General features: G+C 39.2%; 1 protein-coding gene across 1 annotated transcript in view; it reads left to right on the top strand.

Moving 5' to 3' along the window:
* The window catches only part of COL1A2 (collagen type I alpha 2 chain), a 35,374-nt gene extending 21,254 nt beyond the window's left edge, over positions 1–14,120 (top strand). Inside the window, 22 exon segments of the mRNA XM_081284437.1 lie at positions 46–144; positions 1,344–1,451; positions 2,126–2,179; positions 3,048–3,101; positions 3,807–3,860; positions 3,964–4,017; positions 4,114–4,221; positions 4,589–4,642; positions 5,553–5,606; positions 6,598–6,759; positions 7,765–7,872; positions 8,528–8,635; positions 9,006–9,059; positions 9,142–9,249; positions 9,386–9,439; positions 9,857–9,964; positions 10,452–10,505; positions 10,629–10,736; positions 11,051–11,309; positions 11,736–11,920; positions 12,580–12,822; positions 13,641–14,120. Coding sequence (XP_081140563.1) covers positions 46–144; positions 1,344–1,451; positions 2,126–2,179; positions 3,048–3,101; positions 3,807–3,860; positions 3,964–4,017; positions 4,114–4,221; positions 4,589–4,642; positions 5,553–5,606; positions 6,598–6,759; positions 7,765–7,872; positions 8,528–8,635; positions 9,006–9,059; positions 9,142–9,249; positions 9,386–9,439; positions 9,857–9,964; positions 10,452–10,505; positions 10,629–10,736; positions 11,051–11,309; positions 11,736–11,920; positions 12,580–12,822; positions 13,641–13,787 — 2,337 coding nt within the window. The 3' untranslated portion in view covers positions 13,788–14,120.
* Positions 14,121–15,039: the final 919 nt, after the last annotated feature.

Raw genomic sequence — 15,039 nt, 5'->3', positions numbered from 1 at the left:
ACATGGTAGCTCTGAAAGTGACATCTCCTAATTTCTGCTTTACAGGGGGAACGTGGTCCCCCAGGTGAGAGTGGGGCTGTTGGTCCTGCTGGTCCCATTGGAAGCCGAGGTCCTTCTGGACCCCCAGGGCCTGATGGAAACAAGGTAAAACTTTGGGTTGTATACTTTGTTGGCATTATACCCAATAATAAATACACTCTTTATAAGAAAAGGAAAAATTTTCATATTTTTATTTATTTCCAATTCTGTGATGATTTCCACCTTAGTAAGCAGTCCAGGGGACCTAAATTATTCCAAAAGAAAACTGAGGCAGAGAGGCCTCAAACAGTAATGAATTAGTGTGGTTTTACCCTTTTCTCATTACATTGTTTATGCCTTTGTTTGAAACAAGAACCATCCTATATATGGGGACATTATTTTCAGAAAACAAACTTTATCCTTTCAATATCCCACCCTTGAATTAAAATTTTTAAAAGTTAAATTTTAACAATGAGAGTTTATAATAATGAACATTAACTGGATACTATATTCACCCTCCCCCCCAAAAAAATAAATTTGAAAGTTTGTGTTTTGAAGCAGAATCTGTAGTTCAGATTTTAAAGTGGATGGAATTATACACGTTTGGAAAACAGATTACTTGAAACACAGGAAGAAGAAGGCAATTCGTATTAACTTCTGATTCTTACCTTCAAGGCAGAAAATGTGTAGAGTCGTTGCAGTAGGTTATTTTAGTATGTGGAAGTATATTATAGGGAATAAATGAAAACAAGGTAAGAGGGAGAGAAGAAATAAGAAAGGAAATAGAGTTGTGTTAGATGATCCTTTCATAGGGACTTATTCATCTCAGAAGCTAGTCAATAGTTTTAAGTACATGAAATTGTGAAGGTTCATACAAAATGGAATCTATAGTCTCCTCTTTTAAGAAAACTAAAACCACAAATATCTCCCCAGTTGATAAGGTCTCTTTCCATGCCCCCCCCCCCCCCCCCGGGTTAAGAGACTTATCCTTGAAAAAGGTTTATGGACAAACATTTTTCACTCTCTGCTTCCCATTGTCCCCATCATTTCCTTCTCCAGGCCAGTCTTCCTTAAGAGGATTGGAAGCAGGTTATAGAAGAATCACAGCCACCTACTCCCACAACTCTCTTTTCTTTAGTCATTGTGTCATTGATAGCATCTCCCTGTTACATTCTCCCTCTTTCAATGGCCCTCCTTTGTGTCTCTAAGCAAGCAGGAATGCTACCTATTAAATGTTTAAATTGGAATTCTTCAAGAGTTTATTTCTTCATTTTTTTTTTCCTTTTGCCACTGAAATAATTGATTTTGCATGTGTTTGATTCAAGGGTGAACCCGGTGTGGTTGGTGCTCCAGGCACTGCTGGTGCATCTGGTCCTGGTGGACTCCCAGGAGAGAGGGGTGCTGCTGGCATACCTGGAGGCAAGGGAGAAAAGGTATCCTCTCAGTGTTGGCCCTTAATACATACTATTGATGAACCCTGGCAAAGGGACCTCACAAGGATGCCCAGTTTTTTTTACAATTCTTGGCAGGTGGTCTGGTAGCATTTTGATATCTATCTATGTACATTTCCCTCTGCCACCTAGCACCTACGCATTTCTAAACTCACTAATCTGGCAAAATTCCTCACTACCATGGAATTTCACGCAAACAGATGGTGTTGAGTAATACATGAGGCTCATTTTAATGCCACTAACAATAATGCCTCATCCTGCCCTAATTAATGGGAAGAAGCTCTATTGAACAGCTGTCAACCGTGCTGCTGCATTAGTTATGCCGTAAGAGTGATCAGGCCCTGCAACCCATTGTGATGTTGTCTTACAATTCTGTCCACATGAATTTGTACCTTGCTTGATTATGCGTCAGAAGGGTATATGGAAATTAGGGGGGAAATGTTTGACAATAATCTGGAATGGATCTTGAATTATTATTATTTTTAAAATTTCTTTCCTTGTTCAACATCCTATGGAAGGGTAGGGAATTGAGAAATGTACTAAATATCTTAAATGATGAATGGTATTATAGAGTCTTCTATAAAATCACTTCAGATTAATTTTGATTCAAAAATGTGTTCAGAAAATAAAAAGTTGCTCTTGCTTTATACTTTCAGGGTGAACCTGGCCTCAGAGGTGAAATTGGTAACCCTGGCAGAGATGGTGCTCGTGTAAGTTGAATTTTATTTGAATTGAGAAAGTTTTCAAAAATAGCAAATTTAGTAAGATAGTATTGCATTCCTTCCTGGATCCACCACTAATAATGTCATTTTTTATGTTCCAAAAGAAAAATTCAACAGGACATACTCCTTTGGAAATCACATCTGGAATTTTCTAACTTCCCTAATATTAAATATACCACCTACAGACAAAAAGCTCTGGGTTTAATAGAACATTAAACAAGTATTTGAAGTGATAATGAGGCTTTAAACAAATAACAAATGTAAATGCCTTTACATTTAAAAAGCCAGAACTCTTAACAAGGTCCTGTAGTTACTCAGATGTCTGCCTTGAGACTTTGTCTAAGAGCAGCCATAAAGATCAGCTGTTAATGCCATAGAGATGCCAAAGAAAATACATAAAAGCATAATTACCCTACCAAGGGTATCAGCATCATGACACTTGCAGGCCACAGTCTGCCTTGGTTCTTTCTTTCACTTCTCCCTCAGAGATGATTTTCTGTAGCCCATTCTTTCCTTTGAACCATAGAGTTCTGACATTTCCAAACAAGGCTAATCAATTTACTGATCTCCAAGTAATTTTTATAAGAGCAGAATTCAGATCTCCCAAATTCTTAGCCTGCCCCCGATTTACACATTTTTCGTAGCTTTTATTACTAGAGTTCTGTTCTCCTGAAAGTGGCTTCTCATAGTCTTAATAATTAGAACTGAAATGGATCCAAGATTTCTTGATGTCCAACCACAATGTGCAGTAACAGTGCTCAGTCTCTGCATAGGCCTAGCAGCAGGAATGACAAGGTTCACTTTTGAAGGTGTGGAGTGTTTTTAATTAATAAGACATGTTTCCTTTTGTTACTAGGGTGCTCCTGGTGCTGTAGGTGCCCCTGGTCCTGCTGGAGCTACAGGTGACCGGGTAAGCTTGCATTTTCACTAAGTGTAACTCTATGAGCTGATAGCACTATCTAAAATTTCCTGCCTTCCCTAGTCCCAAAGAGCCCCAGCAATTCATTTTTATGGCTTGGTATAAAGCCCACTTATTTAAAAACCTAGCTGTTGTGATAGGGCAGCAGGAAACAAATGCTCTGTGTTTAAAGTTCTCTTTCCCATCCTATAGATGTGCCAGCTATCTGATCTATACTTTAATCCCTATCGTTTGTTTTACAGACTTTCCCTGTTGCCCATTAACAATATCCTAATGCACTAAGCCTTCTCAAAGCCTTCAATTGTAAAAAATCAATAAAATACATACTGTGCCCATTTCACATCAAGCAGTCCACTTAAAATAGACCTTATTTATTGTATTGCAAAGAGTGCAGCAAATAGATCAGCTCTGTGTCCATCTAAAAATTAAAATGTCCTCCTCCTGGTATTGTGGGTTCTGATTTATAGTGTTTTTGCAAGAGAACAACCAATACCACTTCAACTCTTAAAATGAATACAGCATTAAGTAAAGTAAGAATCCACTTCATTTTGCTCTGTGAGATGTACATTAGTTATCTCTTCCAAGAAATCTGCAAACTCTGACAACAGCCCTGTCTACTGCTGTTCTTCGTCCTTCCTGCCTCTTGGAGCACCTGCATTAGGCACATTAGCAGATTCATCATTTGTTCCATTACAGGGTGAAGCTGGTGCTGCTGGTCCTGCTGGTCCAGCTGGTCCTCGGGGTAGCCCTGTAAGTAAAAATCTGGATCATTTGGACTCTCATACCTCACAACTTTTAAACATTCATGAATTTAGGATTGCTAAGGCTTTTTAAAATCCCTTCTTCCATCTAGGGTGAACGTGGTGAGGTTGGTCCTGCTGGTCCCAATGGATTTGCTGGTCCTGCTGTGAGTATCACATAATGAAGATTGATCTGACACCATACCAGGTTGGGAAGCAGAGTGAATCAGAATACCAGAGCTATAACAGATCCTTTCCAACAGGGTGCCGCTGGTCAACCTGGTGCTAAAGGAGAGAGAGGAACCAAAGGACCTAAGGGTGAAAATGGTGTTGTTGGTCCCGCCGGCCCCGTTGGAGCTGCTGGCCCATCTGTAAGTTGAATTCACTGGTGGTCAACATAGCCTGTATAGTTATCCATGAGATTTATAATTCAACACACATCAATCAAGTACCTACTGTATACTAGGGAATATACCAGAAAGATGATTTTTTTTAAAGTTAACCTTTGCACACCAATTAACATTAAAGTTTTGCTAGTATCATCTTATTTGTATTCTTCAATTAACCACAGGGTGGTAATATTTAAGTAAGAATATTTATTTTATATGACACAGATAATAATTTTTCATTTATGGATTTTCTTCTAATGGATATGGGAATGATCCTTTTGGAAAAAGAGTAACATGTATAAGAATCATTTCTTTTGGAGTTTGACCTCATCTTTCTGTTTGCACTTAGGGTCCAAATGGTCCCCCTGGTCCTGCTGGAGGTCGTGGTGATGGAGGACCCCCTGTAAGTATCTACAATGGACTCTGATCACTCTTCTTTCTTCAGATTCTATTAGGAATAACTTGAAAGTTTTGAAGTCTTTAGTTAATTTAAACTCTTACTAGAAGATTCTTGAGATTCAAGTTCATTCTAATCAGAGCAATTCTGATATTGAAGGTAAGGTCAGCCACTCTGGATGTTAATCCCAGCTGAGGCTCAATGCAGGATATGTTTCTACCACCTCACTTGAGGTAATACTCAAGGTCGACCCCTAGTGGTTTAACTGTGAAGTGGATAAAATAGTTCTTTATCCCTTTTTTTTTTAATGAAATGATATGTCTTTAATTTATTATTTTCAACACAACCCACAGAGTAGTTTTTGATTTCTCCCTTTTCCTACCTGTCCTAGTTCTTACCCTTGTATCTAGTGTTGCCAGTTTGACTTTCTAGAGACGCAGAGCTCCCCAGAAATGGATTCTACTGAGTAGTGGGAGTGGGTGGCTGTGTATAGTGCCCTAGGTCATTTATTCTTTCTACACACACCCTCTATAAATAACATTTCTCCTTTAGTTATTTTGTTCCCATTCTCTTAGTCAGGTAGTTAAGATAGTCACTAATGTATACGACATTAATGTGTAACAGTGACATAGTGTCTTATATTCTTGCTGTTACAACCATGAGTTAAGATGTATTTCAAAAAGAACAGTCAAAACCTTAATGCAAAACATGGGCACAGTAACTGGTGGCATGTTGATAAGGAATAGGTGGGGAGGAGGGTCTTCAGAGTCCTGGTTGAATAATACCAATAGGAAACAGCCTACTACTTACTCTTTGGTCCATCCCTAGTCCCATCAGGATTTTCCACAGGAGAAATTCCTCTCATCCAAATTTTTGGAGTTAGTTTGACTGGAATTTTAATGTGCTTCATTCTTAGGGTATGACTGGTTTCCCTGGTGCTGCTGGACGAACTGGTCCCCCTGGGCCCTCTGTAAGTAAATCACTCCAAATATGTCTTCATTTACACTAGCCAAAAAATCCGGCCTCTGATAAGAAACTAGCGAGCAACTTAAAAGTAGTGAGCAACTCTCTATAAAAACATATCGCTAATATTTGCTATTACTTTCCTGATGTAAAATCAGTTTTTCTCAATCATTAAGGCAAAACCATCACAAATTATATTTTATAATATCAATTTAAGAGGCTTTTACTCATGCAAACACCAATCTCATTTTGAGGGCATGATCTCTGTTAAAAATAAAGAAACAGTACGGTTTTAGTCACATATCAGATATTTCTATATCTAATTACCCTTTATGGCTAACATTCTACCTCCGTTGTTAAGGTATAATTGTTCCTAAATTTAAAGGTGGTTTGGCCTCTAATTTAATTCTGATTCAGACTCTCCTGTCAGGACTCAAGAGAATTTAATTAATTACCAAGGATTAAGTCTTCTGGTTGAGGTTTCAGGGGGGGGTGGAAATAGCAAAGATGTTGATTTCTTGGAATCCTTTTACAGGTTCATAACAGAAAAATCTTCATTCCCTGTAGGCATTTAATTAAACCTAGTTGAGAGCATATGTGGTTCCTAAGTTATGAACAAAATGCCAGTATTGGCTTTCTTCAAAAAGAAATGGGCAGAATCTTCCAAAACCCAAAGTCCCGTTCACTTAAAATTAACTCTCATAACTTCGCATGGTTCTGATTCTAATATGCTAGGGTCCTGGTGGCATGACATTACGTTTCCTCACAGAAGTTTGACACTAACTCTGCCTCGATTGTTTGCTGTGTCATAGCCTCAGGAAATGTATAACAGAAGTTGCTTCTTTCTATGAGGTTGTTAAAAACTCTAAATCCAAACAACAGCCAGGGTAGTTTTGCTTCCTCTCACTACTTGAGTCTTGGTATGTAAAACGTCGTGGCTCTCTTCCAGGTCCATTATACTCAACAGAAAGTAAATAACCTTGTAAATTTGCCTACAGGGTATCACTGGCCCTCCTGGTCCCCCTGGTGCTGCTGGTAAAGAAGGGGTTCGAGGTCCTCGTGGTGACCAAGGTCCCGTTGGCCGAACTGGAGAAACAGGTGCATCTGGCCCACCTGGCTTCACTGGTGAAAAGGGTCCCTCTGGAGAGCCTGGTACTGCTGTAAGTAATTTCAAACTCCTTTTTCTTATTGCCTATTGTTGAGCTAAAATAAAGCCCCTACGCGAATCCTCAATTTGGCATATGTTTGTTAATGAGTATTGCAAGCTCTCGCGTAGAGCTCAGTTGAGCCAGGAAATCTGTCCAGCACACATTAAGGTGCTGAGGCTTCAGCAGATACTCAGAAAGCACATAACAGGAATTGCAGCAAAGGAGGGAACTCACTCTTTATCACGACAGCCCTTAAGCTGTTTGTCGAGAGTACCTAAGTTTCTAGAATTAAGAGAATTCCATTGCTGTGGCCATCCTACTGGACATTCATCAATATCAGTAAGCTACTGATTTCTCAAACATGCATCATCCAGTATGATTGATGCTTTGAAAGTGCTTTATCATATATGTGTTTTAAATGTCAGTAAAGTTGCCAGGCACAGTGGCACACGCCTGTAATCCCAGATGCTGGGGAGGCTGAGGCAGGAGGATAGAGAGTTCAAAGCCAGCTTCAGCAAAAGCAAGACACTAAGAAACTCAGTGAGACCCTGTCTCTAAATGAAATACAAAATAGGGCTAGAGATTGGCTCAGTGGTTGAGTGCCCCTCACTTCCATCCCTAGTACCACTCCCCTCAAAATTTTTTTTTTCAGTAAAGTTTTCCTTAAAAAAAAAAAAAGTGAAAAAGTGCCTTTATTAGACCTTAGAGGCCAAAATCAAGATTTGCTTCCCTGCATGGAGTGTGTGAAAACTCTATCCCCCTTGCAAATGGCCTCATTAATTTCAACTACATATTGTTAAATGTTGTACCATTGATCTTAAGGAGGAATTGGGTACAAAAAAATACATACATGCCAAGATATAAGCTCACTGTCATCACTAGAGAAAAGATATCAAAGATACATCCCACTATTAGGACATAAACCTTTTTGTAAACTCATTTTCATAATCCTCAAACTAAACTGTATTATCAACCAGGGTCTTACCAGTAATACTCAGTATTTTTTCTCTTGCTTAGGGACCTCCTGGCACCCCAGGTCCTCAGGGTCTTCTTGGTGCTCCTGGTATTCTGGGTCTCCCTGGCTCTAGGGGCGAACGTGGTCTGCCAGGTATTGCTGGTGCTTTGGTGAGTGTTTGACACCACTCTGATTCTCATTAACATAATAAAAGATTTTAAAAGCTGCCACTTCAAATGTGACAGATTGATCACTGAATAACTCCACTTAAGATTTTTATTCATGGCATTTTCTTTATACAGATCACATGTCACTTATCTAAGAAGCTTTAATACCACCTTACTTAGACACACACTATAAAGACACAGCTTAACATTATGCAGAATGATTTTTGTTCTTTCTACACGCTTAAGAACTATATAAGCTCTAATTGCATTTACTCCTCTGCAATATGAAATGCTGGCATCATTTATCGTGCAGGAAGAATGAAATTCTGGAAATTCTGAATCATCCCATTTAACCTTATATGTGACAGCAGCCAGAAATCATCTCCATAAACTCTTATCAACTATCTGAATTATTTTCATTTGGGATATTGGATGCAACTAGGTTTGCTTTATACAGAGCAAAATTCTATAACTACTCAATACTGACCTTCTGAGTGTATAGAAGGCAGGCAAGCACAACACTACTGACACCTCCTGACGTTTTGCAGTCCAGTTTGCCTTTTTTTTTTTTTTCAAACTAGAATCTCCTGAAGGTTGTTTTTGGAGAGTGAGGTTAGCATTTCATCTAATGAGAGAAATGTTGCTTTATCTTCTTTAGGGTGAACCTGGTCCTCTGGGCATTGCAGGCCCTCCTGGGGCCCGTGGTCCCCCTGGTGCAGTGGGCAGTCCTGGAGTCAATGGTGCTCCTGGTGAAGCTGGTCGTGATGTGAGTACAACACTTGGTTTGTAAAATAATACCGAGAAGGATTTCATTGTGTGGAACTTCGCGTGCTGAGCTAAAGTTCTCTTGTTCCAAGTTTCTGAACTAGATGATCTGTTTCTCCATAACATCTACATGTAATGAACTCTCAGGACTGAAAGATATGAACCGCTTCTTCGGCCGCAGAATGGGTCTTTAACTATCACACTTTAAATTTGGAGCTTAAATATTAAAAATATCTCAAAGAAAACCTAGCTTTGAAGACCCTATCCCTTTAACAGTCTGAAAGAAGTTCCCTTGAAGGGGTTGGGAGATGAAGGGGCTAGTAGGCCACAGAGCCTCATCAAGAGCATTAATTTGCATGGTGTCTTCACAGGGCAATCCTGGAAGTGATGGTCCTCCAGGTCGTGATGGTCAACCTGGACACAAGGTCAGTACATGTTTTCATTTTTCACTAACTTAAAAGTGATGAAAATACAGATTGATGCTAAGCTTCATTTTGCCTTCGGTAGGGAGAACGCGGTTACCCTGGCAACATTGGTCCTGCTGGTGCTGCAGGTGCACCTGGTCCCCATGGCACTGTGGGTCCCGCTGGCAAACATGGAAACCGCGGTGAACCTGTAAGTCTAAATACCATTCCCTTAATGCTATCATCCTCAGGACTCCTCTTGTCTTCTCCACAGTGGGAGAGAGCAGGAGCATGAGAGAAGGATCTTGGGCTTAGCTGATGACTTGTTTCTCTTTTCCCATTTACAGGGTCCTGCTGGTTCTGTTGGTCCTGTTGGTGCTGTCGGTCCAAGAGGTCCTAGTGTACGTACACAGTGAGATTTTATACAAATTAACCCTTAGGAAGAATCCATCCAAATTATCTATTATCTATATCTATTATATATTATCTATAACTACACATTATCTATTCAGAAGTTTGATAATATATATAGGCTAGACTTCAAATTTTAAAATATTTTACTCTATAAAAAAAGATTTGATTCAGATAGCTCGATCTATTTGAAGGCTTTTCTGCTTGTTTGTATTACACAATCGTCGGCATCTAGCCCTTTCACCCACAGCTCAACTAAAGCAGAGATTATCAGAAGAATTGAGAACCTATCTAGACCTTTGCATATCTCAAGTTACCTTCACAAACAGGGTAAACAGAATTTATAGAAAAGTGAGCATCATTTTTAAAAAGCTAAAAGTCCTCTCTGTTGTTCTCTTTTCTTACAGGGCCCACAAGGCGTTCGAGGTGACAAGGGAGAGCCTGGTGATAAAGGGCCCAGAGGTCTTCCTGGCATAAAAGGACACAATGGATTACAGGGTCTTCCAGGTCTCGCTGTAAGTAAAACGTGGCCATTCCACATGTACACTGACCTCAAAGGCCTTGAGCTCAGAAGGACCTCCTCCGCATTTTCACTGCTATTGTTCTAAAACATCCTGCCTCGTGCCCATTTCCCACTCTGGCTAATTCCATGTCTGTCAGTGATGATGCTATTTCATCCCCAGACGAAAAGGTGAGGGTTAAGGGAGATAGAAAAATACATATATTAAAATCTCCTGGCAACAATGTCCTTCAACCCCACTTAAAATAAATATAATTAGAGGAATGACTAATATTGCACTGTTGAAATAGCTCGTGGAAAAAAAAAATAATTGAATGTAATAGACATAATGGGAGAAAAGAGCCCCACTTTACATTTTCAATTTTCTCAGTCCAGAGTCCAAACTAAAGTTTTCTATTCAATTTAGGGGGGGGAGAAAATCTGTCTATTGACATGTGTTCTGAAAGTGTGATTTTTCTGTTGTTGTTGTTCTCTCTTTCAAGGGTCAACATGGTGATCAAGGTTCTCCTGGCCCTGTCGGTCCTGCTGGCCCTAGGGTAGGTGCATCCAAAAGATAGGTCATCTCTGAAATTGAGGCCAACAAGGGCAGTAAGGCCCAGGCCACATCTGCCTGGTGTGGATTTGCTCATTCACATGCACTTGTTTTCCTTCTTCTTTAGGGTCCTGCTGGTCCTTCTGGCCCTGTTGGCAAAGATGGTCGCTCTGGACATCCTGGTAGTGTCGGACCTGCTGGTGTTCGAGGATCTCAGGGTAGCCAAGGACCTGCTGTAAGTATGATTTGGTGAAATGAGAAAGAACATCACTGACTAGAGGAAAATTTTCTTCAGACTAAACCAAGGCAGTTTTGATAACACATTGAAGTAGCCCCACTTCAATATATTTTCTAAGGTATCTGAATATGGACTATATGCATTGAGGTTTGTAAGCCCATGCCTATAAGTGTGCCCCGGAACAAGTTATTTACTTTAACTTGATTCCTTGTTGCTTTTGTATGAAGCTCCATTGAAAATCTGCTGGCATGGATGTCTCTCTCACTGCAGCTGCATTCAAAGCTTTTCCTTTCTCACTTCTACCTTCACAGGGCCCTCCTGGTCCCCCTGGGCCTCCTGGGCCTCCTGGTGTAAGCGGTGGTGGTTACGACTTTGGTTATGAAGGAGACTTCTACAGGGCTGACCAGCCTCGCTCATCACCTTCTCTCAGACCCAAGGATTATGAAGTGGATGCCACCCTGAAGTCCCTCAACAACCAGATTGAGACCCTTCTTACTCCTGAAGGCTCTAGGAAGAACCCAGCTCGCACATGCCGAGACTTAAGACTCAGCCACCCAGAGTGGAGCAGCGGTAGGTCAAAATGTCCCAGCCACACTGACTGTTCTAACAGGTTGAGCTCATCAAACTCAATTCCCACTGATATCTCAAGTGAAAATGTTTTTGGTATAAAACTCACAGTATGTGAAATTTTAGCCAATTTATGAAGCATCATTTTCTTCTCCCAACCAGTGAGCATCCTCAGAATTCCCTTAACATAGATTTTTGACCTTCTCATGGGTAAATACCCTGCTCTGATTTTGCATGGAGGAGATATGAGAAGGAACTGTCTAATCCGAAACATAGCCTCCTCTTTCTTCCTGATAAATGTGGAACAGATAATATCACAGTACCATAAAAAAGTTACTTATGAAAATCAGTATTTTTGACTAATTATTATTAGAATCTATGTTCTACTCAGTAAGAAGGTTAATTATCTGGGTCTTGTTTTCTGAAAAGGTTACTACTGGATTGACCCGAACCAAGGATGCACTATGGATGCTATCAAAGTATACTGTGATTTCTCTACTGGTGAAACCTGCATCAAGGCCCAACCTGAACATATCCCAGCCAAGAACTGGTACAGGAGCACCAAGGCCAAGAAGCACGTCTGGTTAGCAGAAATCATGAATGGTGGTAGCCAGGTGAGGTGTCCTACAAACACTCCTCACTCTATAAAATGTTATTTTCTTAAGATTGTTTGTGTTTTACTTGTCTGTGTTTCGATATCTTACCAGTTCTGTCCTTGACTGTGAAAGATGGGTTGAATGGATCAAACACGTAATTCCAAGTTTTTGTCCAAATTTGACTTGGTTGATAATCATTGGAAAAGCAGGCCAATGTCATTTAATGTGAAGGTGTGCTGGCCAGCAAATAGCTATGCATATGTGCTTTCAGAACAAAAGCAGTTTTCCTGAATTTTTAATCAAACTTTTTTCACCAACTTTGTTGAATCCCTTTTAGATTTCCACATATTAGAGATATAGTATAGAAAAAGGTTGACTTCTGAATCTCTATCTCATTGCTATGTGCACATTAATGCTTACCTAAAACAGGTGCCATTATTAAATAATATCACCTTAGCCTAGTAGATCTTATGTCCACCATATGCTTCAAAGACAAGTGAACCTGAATTTCCTTAAAAAGTACTTACTTCCTAAGTACTTCCTTACTTGGATATAAGTCCATTACTCCTCCTTTTACCAGACTGGTTTGGTTCTTTGTTGTTGTTGTTGTTGTTTTAATTTTACTTTTAGAATCTGAGTTCTCCACTTAACTGGGATTCCCATTTTATCCTCTGCAGTTTGAATACAATGTAGAAGGAGTGACCTCCAAGGAAATGGCTACTCAACTTGCCTTTATGCGCCTGCTGGCCAACCATGCCTCTCAGAACATCACCTACCACTGCAAGAACAGCATTGCATACATGGATGGGGAGACTGGCAGTCTGGATAAGGCTATCCTTCTGCAAGGCTCCAATGATGTTGAATTTGTTGCCGATGGCAACAGCAGGTTCACTTACACTGTTCTTGTAGATGGCTGCTCTGTAAGTAATAGTAAAATGTGGGAATAGTATTTGTTTGGCAAGTGGGGTTGGGGGAGTTCTAGCTTAGATCATTAGATGAACAGATAAATGACAAACCTAACTTATTCACTCTTTTTCATAAAGATATTTACTTAAATTCAGATGGATAAATCCAGAGAATTCTTATCAGATAACTGCCTTCAGAAGTACTCTGAAGTACAGAAATAACTACTATGTGTATGCATTAGTTGTTTTTCCTTTAGCTTAATTCTTATATTACAATGTATGCCAAGAATTTAAATTTTGAGATTTACAGAGCCTATAATTTTAAAATTTGCAGTCATGTTGTATTTTTATTTTACTTCTTAGTATGGCCTATATTTAATTTTTTTCTTTAGATAATTTTCTTTATAAAAAAGAAAATATGTAACATATTCCCTTCAATATGTTACAATTAGGATAAAATTTAGACTTCATTCATGGCAGTACTACATACGTACCCAACTCCCTCTTCCCAAATACACACACACACACACACACACACACACACACACACACACACACACATCCCAATTTTGAAAATGATATTGTAGAAATAAGCCTCTTGGACTATATTTAAATGCATCAAAACTTAGGCTGGGCTGGGCAGAACCTCTCCGTAAAGAAATGCTTGACACTACACTCTCAGAGACGAGTTTGTTGATCTGGAACAAAATCGTCAGAATGCTATAAACAAGTCAAAAAGTGCTTATTATAAAATCTAAAGTGAGGATGTTATCCAATGCAGGAATAATCCTACTTTACATATCTCTTTCCTTCCTTTTTTTTTTTTTTAACAGAAAAAGACAAATGAATGGGGAAAGACGATCATTGAATACAAAACAAACAAGCCGTCTCGCTTGCCCTTCCTTGATATTGCACCTTTGGACATCGGTGGCGCTGACCAAGAAATTGGTGTGGACATTGGCCCAGTCTGTTTCAAATAAATGAACTCAACCTAAATTAAAAATCAAAAAAGAAATCTGGGGGGAAAAAACACTTTTTCTTTACCATTTCTTCTTTTTCTTCTTTTTTAACTGAAAGCTGAATTCTTCCATTTCTTCTGCACAACTCCTTGCTTAAATTGTGGGCAAAAGAGAAGCAGGATTGATCAGAGCATTGTGCAATAAGATTTAATTAACTCCCACTCCCTCTCCCCCTCCCCAAAAGATCTGGAATTTTGTGTTTTTTTTTCAACACTCTCACACCTATTGTGGAAAATGTCAACCTTTGTAAAAAAAACTAAAATAAAAATTGAAAAATAAAAATTGTGAACATTCGCACCACTTGTGGCTTCTGAATATCTTCCACAGAGGGAAGTTTAAAACCAGAACTTCCAAAGGTTTAAACTACCTCAAAATGCTTTCCTGTGAGTGCGATCCACCTCATTCATGCTGACCTAGACAGACATGAACTGAGGTACTTGTTTTTGTTCATAATACAAAGGTGCTAACTAATAGTATTTCAGATACTTGAAGAATGTTGAAGGTGCTAGAAGAATCAGAGAAGAAATACTCCTCTGTATTGAGTTGTATTGTGTGGTTTTTTTTTTTTTTAATTTGACTTAGATTCCGTATGTTTCATCTCATCCCCAACTAAAGGTATGCACATCATTTGCCCAAAATCGCCCTCTTCTTAGATTCAGCATTTGTTCTTTGCCAGTCTCATTTTCATTCTCTTCCATGGTTCCAAAGAAGCCTTGTTTCTTAGACAAGCAGAAAAAAATTAAATTGTACCTATTTTGTATATGTGAGATGTTTAAATAAATTGTGAAAAATGAAATAAAGCATGTTTGGTTTTCCAAAAGAATATATTGAGTAAAATTCCTTGCTTCAATGCTCTTTGCAATGTAAATATGCATCTCTACCAGCCATTAGACTAAGTGCCTCTCATTAGATAGAAATTGTGCAAAAAAGGGCAGTGTAATCGGGTGTTAAGAGCAGAACACAAGGACCGGGAGATCTGAGCTTTAATTCTGACTCTGTTCCTTGTGGCTGAGTGATTGGAGCTTCTGAGCCCTGTGTTTCAGTTTCTTATCTATAATTCAGAGGGGAGTCCTTCTCTGCATTATTAAACATTAGCCCTGCTCAGAATATGTAAAGCTTAAGCAGCACAGCATCGTCAACCTAAGTTTACTATAAGCAAAGGTCAATAAAAACTTTTGGTTTATTATCCATTAAGCACTTTGCAACTGAAAAT

This window comes from Spermophilus citellus (assembly GCF_964194105.1).
Source record: "Spermophilus citellus genome assembly, chromosome: 3".
NCBI classification, from domain to species: domain Eukaryota; kingdom Metazoa; phylum Chordata; class Mammalia; order Rodentia; family Sciuridae; genus Spermophilus; species Spermophilus citellus.
This window is presented reverse-complemented; position numbering and strand designations above follow the sequence as displayed.